The sequence below is a fragment of the Gopherus evgoodei genome, chromosome 12, assembly GCF_007399415.2.
Source record: "Gopherus evgoodei ecotype Sinaloan lineage chromosome 12, rGopEvg1_v1.p, whole genome shotgun sequence".
In the NCBI taxonomy this organism is placed as follows: Eukaryota; Metazoa; Chordata; order Testudines; family Testudinidae; genus Gopherus; species Gopherus evgoodei.
In genome coordinates, this window is record NC_044333.1 from 10,180,359 (window position 1) to 10,197,679 (window position 17,321).

The 17,321-nt window shown below is 45.3% G+C and overlaps 1 protein-coding gene across 1 annotated transcript in view; it reads right to left on the reverse strand.

Annotated features, from left to right (window-relative positions):
* NECAB2 (N-terminal EF-hand calcium binding protein 2) overlaps positions 1 to 17,321 on the reverse strand; it is a 295,013-nt gene that overhangs the window by 264,435 nt on the left and 13,257 nt on the right. Inside the window, exon 2 of the mRNA XM_030582141.1 lies at positions 5,231 to 5,255. Within this exon, the coding sequence (XP_030438001.1) occupies positions 5,231 to 5,255 (25 nt within the window). The remainder of the gene's footprint in view (positions 1 to 5,230; positions 5,256 to 17,321) is intronic.

Below are 17,321 nucleotides of genomic sequence, written 5' to 3' on the forward strand. Positions count from 1 at the left end.
CCAGTCAATAAGGAAAGAATGAATTCAAACGACTTCGCTAGTGCTTATACGTTAGTTAGGAAAGAAATATACTGATCCAAGTAGTTTGGACAGTACGAATACAGTAATGAGACAGGGAAACACTAAACATCAGAAGTTTCCCTCTATCTTAAGTTTCAATTGTGATGTTGACGGATTATTTGGAAGAAATAAGAACTCAGGGCCTGATCCTAAAATGGGTTGATCAACTCCTGCGAGAGGTTGAGTACCCTTAATTCATATTGACTTTTGTAGGAACTCGGGATGCTCAGCACGCTGCAGGATTAAACCTCACAAGTCCATAATAAGAGATCTAAGAAGCCAGCACCACTTCTCTCTTACGTGACATAATCCATATTTTCACCGCAGATGTTACAGCTGGCAAGCAGTGCACTCAAAACCAGGGCATTATTAACAGGTTTTGTTATGTTGTGTGAAATGCTGATTAGCAAAGCTGTCTCAGTGTGTACGCAGTCTCCACTTGTCAACATGTGGGATGACAAAGGCAAAGGAGACAAAAAAAGGAAGGAGGCTTCTGTTTCTTCGAGCATCAGAGGAGGTTTTACAGCAGATCTTCCTTGCATGCTGACAGAAGGGATCTGAAACGGGGCTTGGGATGGGGTAGAAGAGGAAAAATTGGGGTGATTTGCTTCAAAATAAAACTTTTCTTTCCTGCATAGCAGTGACGACTAGAGTGAACTGTGTGCTTGATAGGCAGAAGTCTTAGTGAGATGGCTGAAGAGAAACAGGAGTTTTTAGGAGCCAGGGAGAACACACACAAAATCCTTTCATCATGTCTGCGCTCACCTTCCCCATGCACACAGGGTAACTTGTCAAACTAGCTCCATTAGCCACAAAGTAGGGCTAATGATGGTGCTTTTGAAAGCACAGCTCCTGAATGACTATAACAATACACCACTTCGGATTGAAAATGACATTTCAACTTTCGTGAGACGTATGGTCTGTTGAATGCTTGAGTCAATGTATGTTGCAGTCCCAGGCTATCTTGGAGAAATGTCATAAACCTGGCCCCATTGATCTAATTGAAACACTATGCCAAGAAATGTTTAGAATGCAATGATGCTAACAGAATCTGGCCTCATTAATGCCTGAGAAATCCACAGCAAACATGAAAAGGAAGAGATATCAAGTGGGAAAGGTCTACAGCACTCTCCCTGTCAGATCCACGGTGATTAGCAATATCCATCAGTTCACTGATTAGCCGTAGATGCCCCTCCACTTACAATGTAGAGTGGCTCTTCCTTGGCATCCCAGAAAGCAAATGATCAGGAATGGACAGTTTAGACCCATAGAGTTCCACTTGCAAACCCAGCTCTCTATGCAAAGAGATGCCATTAACAAACCATTCAGTGCAGTTTACCTGTACCCTTCATTCTATTTCTTGCATTTTTTCCTCCTCTTCAGTCAGATGGACACAACATCAAAATGCTTTTAGTCGTCCTGCCATATTGTATCAGCTTGCCCTTTTCCCCTTGCTACAAAATCGTAATGTATCAACTTGATACAGCTTGATATTTACAGGTCACTAGTTCCAATTGTATGAAGGGATAAAATATCATGTGAGAGGCCTGCATAGGATTTGGGCAAAGATTTTGATCAGAGGTGGAGAGCAGTGCTTTAGTGATTAGAGGTCTAAGTGAATTACTCTTGTTAATGGAGACAGTAACAGACCAAAGGCCACACAAAGTAACATTAAAATACTGGACGACAAGCTCTTGCCCGTCATCAGGAACTGAGCATCATAAGATTGAGAAAAGACAAGCCTCAGGCAGGTTTCAACAACAAAAACTAAGTCAATCCAACATGTGAAATGAAGAAAGAGGGTTTTACTCCTGGAAACGAATATATGTTCTTTAAGAACTGCAACTATTTAACTGATGTGCAGTAATCAAATCCCAACAGCATAGCACATTCTTTCTAAGTTTACTTCAGTAACACCTAATGTTTTACAGCCCAAACATCATAGAAGGTGCATAAATCAGACACATTACTGAATGGGCACTATCACCAGTTTTTGAAGCTGGCATAATGAAATCCTTCCTTCTCTGCAGACAGTTTATCAGCACAATAAAGCATAGGGATCTGAAGTCTACAGAACACAATTTCTCCAGGTTTACCACATGTAATGAGCAGCACAGAAAATATGTTGTACAACCTCATGCTTCCTCCTCTTTAACCAGCAGAACTCCATTGATGTCTGTGGAGTTAATCCTATTTCAACCAGTGTGAGATGATAATTGCATCAAAAGTTTATCCTCATGATCTTAAGCCCTAGCACCTAGAATCAGGAAACATCCAGGGTTTTGCCTCCTTTGCTGGGTTAGTAGAAAGCACCTCTATTTCCGCCCTCCAGATGGTTGGCACATTCCTTCTGAAATGCTGCAATTGCAGCGGAACAGCAAAGTTTAAAGAACGCCACCACACAGATGCTACACTCGCATTCAGCAGCACAGACATTAATCTTGGCACATCAGCCAAGAAAATGGTTTGTAAATTTCCAGAATCATTGAATTTAGGACTAGGATTGTTTTGTTGGTTGAGACTAAAACAAAAGCCCCGAAGACATCACTTGGCAAAATAAGTAAGTGATTAGATCTGAAAAAATAATCATTTAAATTGACAACATCAAGGTAGATATGTTAAATCAAGATTAAATGGTTTTTTTAAACAGGATACCATACATTATTGCAGTAACCATTGCTCTATAATTAAATTACTTTCCATAAAGGACAGTAATCATTTTTTTTCTCTTGGAAAATTAGCCAGTGATTTTAGTGCTCCTAAGAAGAGGACAACGACATGAAACATTTGCTGTGGGCAGAAATAAATGTCACCAGTCCAAATCTAGAGTAACATGATACACTTCACAAGTTGGCACAGGCATAATTGAGCTCAGAATTTGGCCTATTATCTTGAAACAGAAAGATATTGACAATTAAAAGGGAAAATAGAAAAATATAAATAAATACCATGGAACTGACAGCATCCTCGTTCACAGCACCCTGTATACAAGATTTCATGAAAAAACCTTCTTTGAGAAAAGTAATGCAAACAAGAAGTTTCTTGTGTTTTGGCTGCAGATAGGACATAATCAAAATGGAGGTGGCTTGTCTGTAATATTAGAGCAAACCAGCAAGAATGAAAGACAGAACAGAGTCAAATCACCTCTGGGGTGACTCTGCCGAAAGCAACAGTGACCAAGATTAATTTGGCCCCTTCGATGCCAGATATTATCAGGTCTTTATCCCAGTTTCTCCCCAGGCAGGATCCTGCATAGATAATAGTACTGCTCTTTACCTAGTTGGGCCTCAAGTTACTATCGATCTCACTCTTTAGTACAGGTGTTTTACTTCATTTGTTAATCCTTTCTTTATTCTCTTTTTTCAGCAAGGGGCTCTTGAATCCGAACCCGAACCCAAACCCACCCTCCCCTCTGACCCCAGAAAAATGGTTAACTTGTTCTCTCAAGGCAACAACCCCTGGTACGTAGCAGGGTTTTAAGAGTTCTTTCTACATTAAAAGGATGCCTTCCTTCCCCAGCAGGAGCTGATCTAACTGGCTGAGCATGGAAAGCCTCCACCCAAGCCTGTGCATCTCTCTCTCTGCCAAGGGACAGAGAAACACCGTAATTCAGCCTATGTATTTTTTTTAATTCTCCCTCAGGGCACTTTTTAAAAGAGCTCTGGGTCCTGCAGCAATAGGAATCTGCAGCTCACAGGGATCCTACCCTATAAGGGACATGTTGAAACGCTGGTGTGACCTTTACTGCACAGACTCCAGGAGGTCAATGGTGTGTATAACCAGCTCTTCATGCTCACAGCTGTGGCTGCCACTACAGCCCTCTTTTGGGACCCATGAATCTCCCTATTAATCCCATCCCTGGATGGGGTACAATGGGTTTCCCCCAGCCTCCTATTTAATAAGAAACCCCACCTATTATGCCAATAACTCCCTCCACAAACACACCACTTGGTGGTGCAGAACCTATTCTCTCATGGTGTTGTTGGGAGAAGATTGGACACTAGATTTTGAGATTTGCAGCTAGGCACCTGAATCAAATTGCTTTGCAGAGGGCCCCGGTTTCCTGGAAATGACCCCATTCTCATCTTCCCCAAGTCTGAAAATGTCACCTCTGCAATACCGCTCTACACCTGCAACCCCAGGCCCACAACAGCAATTCTATGCCATGTCCCTAGACTGGAAAGTGACTGTAGAATAAATAGGGCAAGAACAACAGTGGAAACAAATTGCTGTATTTAAGTAAAGTAAAATATCTCCCATCTCACCTCAGATTCTCACTGAGAAAGCAGAACAGTTATCTCTTTAGAATCCAAGACAGATTGTCCGAGAAAGGATAATCTCTATAATTCATGGCGTCCTGGCAATACTGGACTTCGCTACAGTTGTGTGTTTTCCCACAGGGATAAGTGCAAAATCCATTTCAATGCAACAAAATCCACAGGACTCCACAAAACTACCAAAGCCTCAACATGTACACCTTTTAGTATTTCATGAACCTGTGACAGTGGAATTGCCAAGGAAGGGTGAAGGCCTGTCCAATATTGCCATGACTCAGTGGGGTTTTAAGAAGAGGCGCACCCTTCCCCAGGTACACACACAGGGGAATGGGCCTTGGGGCCCCAGCAGCAGGGGTGCTCTAAGGACATAGCTTTTGTTTTGCCTTATTTTGTCAGTGAAATGCACCCTGAGGAGAGGACCTGACAAGAGATTTGGGTGGCTCTGAATTCTTCCCCTGCTGATGAGAGCGCCAACCATTTTACACCACTATACAAGCTGCTTTGCAAATAGGACAGAACCTAAGTCACAAAGATGAACAATTACAAACAGGATCAGTCAGTTACTTTTTCTCAGGCAGGTGGTTTAATGTTCCTTCACGATGTGTGTAATTTACAGACCACTGCTTTCAGGCGCAGAGTAGATCTGAACTGCTTAAGGAACACATTCACTTGTTAAGAGTTTCAAGTTAGTGTCACATTGATTCTAAGACTATCGCAGCCATAGACTTACATGGCCTTCCTTCTCAAAGCATTAACCTGTACTGCTCTCTCAAAGTCTCCTGGGTTGTATGAGGCTTGGGGGTGAGGAGGAGTTAGATACAATTATCCACAAGAACATTCTAGGCTCATTCAAAAGAAAAGCAAAATAAATATAGATGAATATACGGACTTACCATTTTTGTCAGCGCGTCTGAAAATCTAGAATTAAAAAAGAGAGACATTTTTACTATTTTTTGTGATTTGTTACATTTCTTTTTTACTAAATGGTTAATCCCAAGATTATATCCAGTTCCAAACCTAAACAGTGTGATCAAGATTTCTAGCCTGTCAAAGCTAATTTCTGATGGTATTTTTATTTTGTATTTTAGAGGGTATTTACTGTGAAAAGCAAAAGTTATTGGCTTATTTAAATCCTGGGATGGTGGGAAGCATCCACTAGAAAAGGCCCTCCCCTTCCCTGATGAGGGAGGGGCCACAGACCCCAGAATTTAAGTGATTACTGAGGAAGGAAGTTATTGGACTGACAGTATTGGAATTTTCATTTATGCGCAGAGTAATTTACATCTTAGACAGGAGTAGAGCAACCATCTCTACGCTTCCGGTGTTTTAAACATTCATCCAACCTTGCTCAGAGCAGGTGCTTAAGATACCTGTAGCAGCCAGTTTCCAGTCTATGCTAGGGCTCATAAATTTGCTGACACTAGTTAAGCACCACTGGAGCTAACAGTATGAAATGTTTGCAAAATTCCTCTACACTACAGTAGACTAGGCCTTTCCATACTAATCATTGTTCTCACTGCTGAGATTGCCAACAAAAATGCATCCAAGAGTAGTGCTGATTTTGAAGTATAGATATTTATCCTCTAGAAATTAATGGAAACCACAAACTCATTCTATTAAGAACTATTAGAGGGCATCAAGCAGTGATAACTTTCAGTCACTACTATCAGGGAGAGAGGTGCCAGGCTTCATATACATACTCTATTTTGTCCTAAGCCATGCAGCCTACCACTTCAATAGTGAAGTATTTGCTTAAAGAAGGAAATGGAAAGATTACAGCTCTCACTTCAAAGTACTGTACCCACACCCTTGTGCTGACTCTCCAGCCAGCCAGAATAAGTCCCACTCCCCACTAAAGAGTCAATAGACTTTTTGCCACAAAACCCTTTAGCATTTCAGTGGGGGCAGGATCAGAATCCCTTTGTGAGTTCTTGTTTCTACCTGTTAAGCATCAACTTCACGTTTCGCTCTGGGTCAAAGAGGAGGAGACAAGGTGCTTGTGCCATGGAGTTGGCCATCATGGCACAACATAATTAATAATGAGGAACTCTTGTGAAGACTGGGATTTGATAGGTAAGTGAGACAAATAACTGTTGGCATAGGTTTTCCCATATATTGCTGCAAATTTAAATGCTCAGTGTCAAAAGGGAAATCATCATCCTCATCACCTCCTTTTTAAGCCTGATCCCATTATTTTGGACTAGAAAGGAGAATTTTGCTAAACAAAAGAAAGATTTCATTGTGGAGGGAATAAAAGCTGCAGCAGGCAGTTCAGAGTCAGTCATAAAATTAAAGTCTTATTTTCTGGGTCATAAATTCATTTTTTTTAAATCAAAGGAGGAAATGCTGCATGAAAGAAGGAACTCAGGAGTCAAATTGAACTGCACAATGTGTTACTTAATTAAATGGTATTCATTTAAGTAACATTAAATCAATGTTCTACTAGGGTATCGCCTATCCTATATAAGGCTTGAAATGGATACTGTACAAAGACAATGACTCAACATTATATAAATATTTAAGGATGAGCACCCCATTTCTGATACAATAAGATCCATATTAGAAAAGTCAAACCAACCTCAGAACTCAAGACCTTTAACAGAAGGCACCAGATGCTGGCCCACTGTCAATCTCTACAGACAGATCCTGCAGGGTTTGGCTTGTGTAACCAACATCAGCTGAACCCAGTGGGGTTCATTCAGCCTCAGTATAGATACTCTTTTGAGGTTCAGCCACTGAAATGAACATAAGACACCTGGGGGAGTATTTACACACAAAGAGACCATTACCCGAGTCAAGTGTAGTGATAGGGAAATGGGTGTGCCTTAAAGGACCCAACTGTTCACTCACACACAGACCAAATCCAAACCCAAGCTGTTAAGAGGTTCAAAAGTTCAACTAATTTCCCCTTCACCTCTCCTGCTCTTCCTGTTTTTAGAAGGGACAGGAAAAAACAGTGATGAAACACTGAGAGAAAGACACTTCTTGTAATCTCCTCAGCCTGACCACATAGAGAATACTGGAAAAAGGCCTGTTCACAAGAGTTTACTACCTGCTTTTGCAACCCCGAAAAGGTTTAGATACCATTTGGATAGGCATACAGGCTGCATTAGAGTTTCACTGCTGCAACCCTTCTTAAAGGGAACATGTGGCAGATGGGGCTGCCCCATAGCAGCCCCTGTGGGACCAATCCTGGTACTGGAGGTGCTCTCTGCCTTAGTCTACTAGCTTTGGACACCTGTTTGGAGCATGGTGGCCCTTGCTGTAAGTTTGGCATCCGTCTCTAAACAGTTAATCAAAAAAATAAACCCAAATGTGGCTGTCTATGCCTTTAAATAAAGAGCATAAACCTCAAATTCAAGTGCTTAGCTGCAGCGCTGAGGGAAAGGCCCTGGCCTGGCCTAGGGGCTCTGGCCGAGCACTGAGGAGTTCCTCCCCATCCCAGTGACATCTCACACTGCCCTGAGAAGAAAGCTTGCCTGCTGCTTAACTGGCCTGCTGGTTCCCGATTGGTCGGTGTCTCTACCTGGCCCATCTAGGCCTCTGGAGTACTAAGACATGCTGGTAGCCTGACCGAGTGGGTTTTCCTTCTGCAAGGGTTGTCAGGGTGACACGGCCTTCAGAAGGGGTCAAAGAAGGCCTGACAGACTGCATCACAGGGCCCTCGGAACAGCAGCTGGCTGTTAAAACTTCATCAGTTCTGCCAGTCGTGGGGAGGGTGTATTGGGGACAGAGCTGGCACTGCGTTTCTGTATAAATGGACCTAGACACCAACTGATCCCTTGGAAATGGTCCCATGGGATTGGTAAACCATACACACAGATGGAGTGAATTGAAGAGACATCTCCACAAGGAGCATGTCTGAGAATTCCTCCACTCCAACCTCCATTTCCTGTGGGTTCCCCATGAGCCCAATGAGAACAGTGAAAAATGTAAGTATAAAATCCTACCCATCCGAGTGTTCCTACTGACTTCAGGTTTGCAGGACTGGGCCATATGTGGGCAGCCTGCCAAGGGCATGTCTATCAGGAAGCAGTTATTTGTAAATCCAATCTTTTTAAATGTAGCTAAGTGGACAACATTGCCTTGCATCTGGGTTATAGCACGGAGCCCCACAACAAACAACAGAAGAATAAATCAAGCGAGCCCCATTTAATGTCCTCAGTTTGACTAGGACAGGTTCATTCACTGGGCCGTTGGACACACCCCTATAATCAATACCCATTGTATGCTGCCTCTAGTATGCAATGTTTTTCCTTTCTTCTTTTCTTCTTACTCTCACACAGGATCAGCAGATGTTATCTTTGTGTTTTAAATGCTGATTACTGCACATTTTTTGTTTCCTTGCTGCATCCTTCTGTCATTGTTCTCTGGTGCCTTGAATCAAAGACGCTATATAAAAGTGTAATACAGAAGCAGTAAAAGCTATTTAAGGTGTTAGAGGAGATATTCTGCTCTCAAAGTGTGATGGTCCGGGGGAAAATCATTGGTAGTAAGAAATGTAGCTTTTTAACAATGTTTTGGGACAAGTAAAGAGCTGTTTGGGAGCTCGGTTCTCACTTCACTGAAATCCTAACAAGGAAAGATTTTCCTCCAGTTTATTACCCTGAGAAATGCATTACTGAGAGTATAATCTAGGAAAAAATCCCATCATAGAAGACCAGATCTCATCATACAGTAGTAGTATGGCCAAGGACAGATTAAACACAAAATGTGACCTAGCTCAGGAGTTAACTTAAAAAAGGGTGGGAGATGCTGAATTATGGGTCATCTCTTAAGATGCCACTCATGTGGCAAAGTTTTAGAAAAAATGATGCACTAACATACACTGGCAGAGTTGGATAGCCCTGCTAGAAATTGGCAAGCGCCAGAATTTCTAGGATCCAGATCATGGGCATGTATTAACTTTCCTCCTTTTTGTTTTTATGTTTTGCAATTTGTCACTAGAGCAGAGACTGTTAATTCATTAAAAGGCTCTAATTCCTCCTTGGTCAATGTGCGAGATTCCTATTAGGGCCAATGGAAAAAACATACGAACACTGAGAGTCTCCTTTCACTAAACAGAGATCAAGAGTTGACAGCCAAAGCCATTAATAAAGTTGGGAGTAACATACCAGACTAAGGAACTTCTCAGTCCTTAAACCTGCAAGAGTTTCTTCTATATGGAGTTTTTACTGGTGGGCCAGCACATCATGTTGATGACTTACTTCTCATCAGAATCAGGGGAAGCTGGGGAAGACACTACCCATGATACAACTAGAATGTATTTACTCAGCAGCATCAAGCTGTGCCACCATCATTACTGACAAGCAAGATTTACTATATCAATTTAATTGGACCCTCAAAAATCCACACAAAACTAGAAACCAAACAGAATTCCAAGAGATACTGTAAGCAAGTCAACATATGAACATCTGGAATGCACACCAAGATCTTGATGAAGGCAACAATGATTACACAGCTGTGCTGCCAAGAATCCTGCTTACATAAAGGCCTGTGAAATACTCTCTGCTGCAGGAAAAGGATGGCTTTAAAAACTCCTAAGGAACTCCACAATGTTCTTGTTTTAGTTACCATGCTGTGAATTTTGGAGAGGATGGCAGAGTTAGAGATACAGCATCCTTTGAAAGGGATATATTTAGATTGCAGGATAATGGAGGGAAATTTGCAAGGTGATGGGTTCATCTATTGACAATCAGGTCTGACATTTTCAAACCTAGCTAGAACACTTGAACACCCAGCCTCCATGGATTTCAACAAGAAACAAATGTCCAAAATCCCTGTGCAGCTTTTAAAATCCCATCCTGGAGGTTTAACAAACCTTTTGTACTAACAGGGCTGTTACTCTCAGTCACACATGAATGGAATTTTGTGCACCTTACAGTCCAAGGGTTTCAAAGAGCTTTACAAGCATTAATTAAGCAAGACTCCCAACTCCCGCACAAAGTAGATATAGCCCAAATACTGCAAATATCCACCCGAACTGGCCTGCCTGGAACCCCAACTGACAAAGAGGCTCTGACCTACAGATTCGGTTTCAGAACCAGGACCTTAGTTTCTGGTCTCAGGTTTTCATGTTCAGCTGAGGCTCAGAGGTCGGATGAGTTACCCACAGCCACACAACAAGGCTGGATTACAGTCAGAAATTGAAGCCAGCAGGCCGCTTTTCTCCAACATTACGTCCTTCCCCGGCACCTCAGAGGGATCACCTCACACTCTGTATAATAAGGGAAGAAGGCAATTCAGATCCCTGGCCCCAGCACAGCCTGGGCTGCAGACTGGAGTGAAGTCTAGGGATTTAGTGCTACTGGTAAATACAAATCCATCATTAACCCTTTCCATGCTGACCTACAGGGATGCAAAACAGCAAACACACTAGGTACCCACAGAGGGAAGTAAGTCACTTAGCCGCTCCATCAGCAGCCCCAGTGCAGAGCTTAAGTGGTGGAAAGGGTATTGCTCTGGCCCTCCAAACCAGGATGTATTTCACCGTCAGTTATGGGTAACATGCCTATTTGCTGTATGATTTAGGTTTCTAAATTTAATATACGTTACATGTTTACTAGTTATAGACATTAATTTGTTCAGACTCACTACAGCTTTTCTGTGGAATTATATTCAAAACAGAGTTAAGGTTTAGAAAATGCATTCTTTTCATAAACTAAACAAATTCTACACTGAAAAAAATAGATAGTACAGACCTGCTTTTGAAGTGCCTCTGTAGATTCTTAACACAGCAGTTCCGATTCTTATATCATTGCAAGCACATTCTTCACTATATCAGCATTGATTGCAGTAGTCACCAAAGAATTGATTTAGCTATTAAAAGTGGCCCAGGCTAGAATGTTTAGGAAGACAGAGAATAGGACTGAAGGGAAATGGCTACAAAAGAGAAGGATCGGAGTGGATTAAGGCTACAGGCTTGCACATTGGGCCCCAGATCCTGGAGTCACGGGATTATATTAGAAGTTAAGATTTAATATGTTATAACAGGAAGCTCTTTGCCCTCATGGTTAAGAAACAGCTTGACAATATGGGGTTGTAGTGAGGCCTTACTGGAAATCCTGCGCCCCCGCATGTCTAGAGGCCTCTCCCTCCAGCCTTGCCGGAGGGACCACTGGACCCAGGAACCAAGTGAATGCGGGGGACAACTAATGAATAACAGGGTCAGGAGTGAAGGTGTCAGATTTAAAACTAGGGATCCAGAAGGGGACACCCGGCAGAGAACCCTGAACAGTGCCCACTGCCCCTCAAAGCTGTCTAGGAAGCCAGCAGACGCTGCACAGAGAAACTCTACCCAGATGCATGAGACCAGGGAGGAGCGGAAACAGGCCCCACAGTCGCAAAGCACCCCCTCATCTGGCATCCTACCTCTGGTGAAGATGGCCACTTTGGCCAGGGCCAGTAGAAGGTTGATGAGGAGGTCTCGTGACTTCATGGGGCCATGGACAGGGTGTGAGAAGATAAACAGGTGTGGAGGAAAGTGCAGCCAGAACCTGAACAGGAGGTTCTGAAGGAGCTGGAATAGGGGCTGCAATCTGGCACATCTGAGATACGTGTGTGCCAGGTTCTCCCTCATGCTGCAAAAGGGGCAGCTGTTGGGGATGGGGGTGAACTGCACCAGGTACGCTCCCATGATCATGACTCCATGGAGGAGCTGCCAACCAATATCCCTGGCTGGCTGTGGTGGAAGAGAGGCTGCCCGCCAGGGTTCCTCACCCTCCACAGGGGATAGATAGATAGTCCCGCTGCTGGGATAAGCTCTGTGGGGGCCCTGCTGCCACCTCTGCCTCTCTGGGGAGAAGAGGGTACTATGGCTGCCACTTCTGCAGCTCCCAAATGAAGAGGAGCCCTGCTGCCAAGCCTCAGGAGAGAAGGGGCCCATATGCAATTGTCCGAGTCTGTCTGGGATGGGAGGAGCACCCCACCACCAAAAATATGGGCCAGGGCAAGGAGGCAAAGGTGGAGCCAAAGGAGGGTCTGTGTCATGGTGTGCATAGGGCCTCAGATTGCCTTAATTCAGCCCTGGAAAGAGACAAGGAGTATGGCTAGGCTGGGTGCTTCATTCAAGTCAATGCAGAACTGCAGGGTTGAAACACAAAATGTAAGGAGGAACTGTGACCAGCTCTTTACAGGTGGTATTTGAGCCCTGCTGCCCTTGCTAATCATAGGCTGGAAAATGCAGATCAGAAGACTCAGCTCTAACCCCTTTACACAAAGCTCCCACAGTACCAAAAGTTTGAGCGTCAGTCACAGCAGCATTTTGAACTCCAACCAAATCAGAAATATTATGAAGAGGGAAGTCTGGCTCCTTGCCCTCAATGTCAGTTCCTGCAAAATGCAGAACTGCATCCACCTCCAAGTGTGATCTCTCTGGATTTGCAGTGACATTGTTTGTGCCATTTTAATTTGGCAGTGAAGTCACTTAGACTTAGTCAAGACAACTGCATTGGAGGTCAAAAAGACTAGAGGAGATTAAATATTAATGGATAAATTCTGCCCTTAATACTATACACTGTGATGGGGCAAGGCCAGATGGCTACAGTAAAGTAGTAACAGGTATGTTAGCCCCAGGCTAACCAAATCCCTAGTACCATGGTAACCACATGGCAGTTGCTCCAGGTTAATCAAGACACCTGGGGCCAATTAAGATCCTTCTAGAAGGCAGTGGAGATAGCTACATTGATTGGGCCACCTGAAGCCAATCAAGGGCTGGCTGGAACTAGTTAAAAGCCTCCCAGTTAGTCAGTGAGTTTGGTGTGTGAGAGGAGCTGGGAGCAAGAGGTGCAAGGAGCTGAGAGTGTACTGTTGGAGGAGTACAAGCATTATCAGACACCAAGAGGAAGGTCCTGTGGTGAGGAGAAAGAAGGTGTTTGGAGGAGGCCATGGGGAAGTACCCCAGGGAGTTGTAGCTGTCATGCAGCTGTTACAGGAGGCACTATTTGGGGATTGGTCCTGCTTTGAGCAGGGGGTTGGACTAGATGATCTTGTGAGGTCCCTTCCAACCCTAATAATCTGTGATTCTGTGAGCAAATTGCCAATAAGCGCAGGACCTACCAAGGTACAGGAGGAACTTTGTCACAACTGGTGTCATAAGTGGGATTTTTGGTGTGCACAGCGCGGCAGAAGAAGGAGAGAGATTCTTAAAAAAAAAAGGGGGGGGGGTTCCCCCACCACAATGGATGACGTAGTGCAGACACTGATACAGGCCACGGCGGCCCAGCAGGAGGCTACCCATGTCCAGGCAGCTGCCCAACAGGAGGCAGTGCGGCTGCTGCAAGAGACTAATCGCCTGCTGATGGACCAGTCTTCGCAAGACCAAGCTATGTTGCAGGAACTGGTAAACCAGGTAGAGACCCTTACAGAGCTGAACCGTGGCCATAATGGGACGTGGCTCATATGGGCCAGCCGTTGGCTGCAGAAAATGACGCAGGAGGATGATGTAGAGGCATACCTTCTGGCCTTTGAGAGGACAGCCCTACGGGAGGCCTGGCCTCGAGATCAGTAGTCTGGCATCCTTGCCCCATTCCTGTGTGGGGAGGCCCAGAAGGCCTACCATGATCTGCCTGAAGAGGCTGCAGCAGACTACCCCCAGCTGAAAGCAGAGATTCTGGCCAGATCTGGGGTGACGACCACAGTGCGGGCCCAGAGGTATCATGAGTGGAGGTACCAGGAAGACAAAACCCCGCGGGGTCCCAACTGTATGACCTCATTCATCTCGCACGAAAGTGGTTGCAAACAGAGTCACAGAGTCCAGAAGAGATACTAGAGGTTCTGGTCATCGACCGATACATGAGGGCACTGCCACCAGATCTCTGCAAATGGATAGGCTAGAACGATCCGTCCACCTATGATGAGATGATCACGCTGGTAGAAAGACACATGACAGCCAGAGAATTGACCTGACTACCCAAGGAAAGCCCCTTTCGTAGCAAACACCCAACCCAGCCCTGGAAGGTGGGACAGCCAAACCCCTGGGGAGTCCTAGGTGGAGGAAGAGGGGGGCTGAAAACCAGCAGAGACTCCAGAGGGAAGGGATTGGCCTGAGTGGGGGGAACCCTGGGACTAAACCCCCTAACCCACATGATAGGGGAATGATTAGAAACAATTATAGATGTTATGCATGTGGGGAGTGGGGACACATAGCAGCACAGTGTCCCAGCACCGAGGAGCCTATGCAATGCAACTTGGGGGATTGGGAGGTCCCATGCTCCCTTATCCACCTTGCGGGCGTCGCATTAGCCCCGCATAACTACACTAGGCCAGTGAAGATAAATGGAGCAGAGACTACAGTGCTTTTGGACTCGGGGAGTGCTATCACCCTTATCTTGGGTAAGTTGGTAAAAAGTAGCCAGCTGCTACAAGCCAGATGCGTAGCAGTGACATGCGTGCATGGGGCCGTGAGCCATTACCCCACCATCCCAGTGGAGACAGAGGTTCAGGGGAACCCCATTGAGGTGACAGTGGGCGTAGTTCCTTAACTCCCATATCCTGTAGTCATTGGGAGGGACTACCCAGGGTTTGATAATTTACTCCCCCTGGAGAGGCTGGAGGGAGGTGGGGATCCTGTTGGCAGTGACTCATCGTTGGGGGAATGTCAACCTCCAATGTTTTCTGAGTTTTCTCAGGATCTATTCTCAGCCCCCCAAAAGGCCCAGAAGGAAAAAAAAGAAAGGAAGGCCGCGAAGGCCTTGGGAACCTGGATCCTGACCCAGGGCCAGAAGACCGTGCTAGTAGGCAGATGGACACGAGCAGCCATCAGAGAAACTACCAACATGGAATGTGAGCCAGAGACTGGCCCCAGCCGTGATGGTGATGAGCCATTGGAAGAAGCAGAAGCCGGCCCATGGGAGCTCAGGCAGGTTAGTCCTGGGAGACAGACTTTTGGGCAGAACCAGGCAGAGGACCCTAGATATATGTCAGGAAAGAGGTGACTGAGATAGATGGGACACCAGTGGAGGGGAAGGTCCAGGGTCCAGGACCTTACTTTATAGTGAAGAAAGATCTCCTGTACCGTGTGGTGCAAATGCAGGAGCAGAAGATACATCAACTTCTGGTACCACAAAAACATCAAAAAGCCATATTGAGCCTCGCCCACAGTCACCTGTTTGGAGGACACCTAGAAGTAGAGAAAACCCAGGCCAGGATTCTGCAGTGGTTCTTCTGGCCAGGAGTACATGAAGATGTCAGACGATACTGCACCTCTTGTCCAGAGTGTCAGCTACATAGCCCTTGCCCACACTTATGGGCCCCTTTGATACCTCTTCCAATAATAGAGGTACCATTTGAATGCATAGCCATGGATCTGATCGGGCACCTGGAGAAGACAGCTCGGGGCCACCAACATGTGCTAGTTGTACTAGACTATGCAACTGGATACCCAGAAGCCGTCCCCCTATGCAACACAGCTTCCAAGACAATAGCTAAGGAGCTAGTACAGTTCTTTTCCCGGGTTGGGCTACCCAAGGAGATACTGACAGATCAAGGGACACCTTTCGTGTCCAAGCTGATGAAAGATCTCTGTTCATTTCTCCATGTACAAGCCCTACGGACCTCTGTATACCACCCACAAACAGACGGCCTTGTGGAAAGGTTCAATAGGACCCTCAAGGCCATGATCAGGAAAGCAGTGAGCCGGGATGGGAAAGATTGGGATATCCTATTGCCTTACCTCATGTTCATCATCCGGGAAGTCCCACAAGCCTCCACAGGTTTCTCTCCGTTCGAACTACTATATGAGCGCCACCCCCCAGGGCATATTGGATATAGCCAGAGAAGCCTGGGAAGAAGAGCCAAATCCCAGAAGGAACATAGTTAAACATGTACTAAAGATGAGGGATCGGATAGCCCGAGTTACACTCACTGTACGGGAACACTTGGAGAAAGCACAGGAGACCCAATGAACCCAGTATAACCACCAAGCAAAGCTTCAACGGTTCCAACCAGGGGATCGAGTAATGGTCCTGGTGCCCACAGCAGAAAGCAAGCTGTTGGCCCAGTGGCAGGGACCCTACAAAGTGATTGAAGCCATGGGAGAGGTAAACTATAAGGTGCGGCAGCCAGGCTGCAGGAAACGGGAGCAAATTTACCACATCAATCTTCTAAAACCTCGGCATGATCAAGAGGCACGCTTAGTCACCCAGGAGACCCTTCCCCTGGTGGATAACTTACACAAGCAAGTGAGGATATCACCCGACTTGACACCAATCCAAAAGATAGAGGCAGCCGACATGATTAATCGCAACCGAGATGTGTTCTCTACAAAACCGGGGCAGACAACTGAGACCTATCACCATATCTGCCCCATCCCCGGAGCCAAGGTAACACTGAGACCCTACCGAATCCCAGCAGCCAAAAGAGAAGAAATCAAGGCTGAAGTAAAGAAAATGTTAGAATTAGGCATTATTGAAGAATCTTACAGTCAGTGGTGCAGTCTAATAGTTCTAGTGCCTAAACCTGACGGTACCATGAGATTCTGTAATGACTTTCGCCGACTGAATGAAGTATCCCAATTCGATGCATACCCCATACCAGACATCGACGAACTGATTGACCGACTGGGTTGTGCCCGATTCTTGACTATACTGGATCTGACAAAAGGGTATTGGCAGATTCCCCTGACCAAAGAAGCTAAAGAAAAGACAGTGTTCTCCACCCCAGATGGGCTAATCCAGTACACAGTCCTCCCTTTTGGGCTACATGGGGCCCTAGTCACATTCCAGTGCCTCATGGATAAGCTGCTGCGCCCCCATACTAGTTATGCAGCCGCATACCTAGATGATATCATCCATACACCAGACTAGGGAACCCACTTGGAGAAAGTTGAGGCAGTACTATGCACCTTAAAGCAGGCTGGTCTCACGGCTGATCCCGCTAAATGTGCCATAGGACTAGCAGAGGCTAAGTACCTGGGATATATTGTAGGAAGAGATATAGTGGAGCCCCAAACTATTAAGCTACAGGCGATTCAAAACTGGCCCTGGC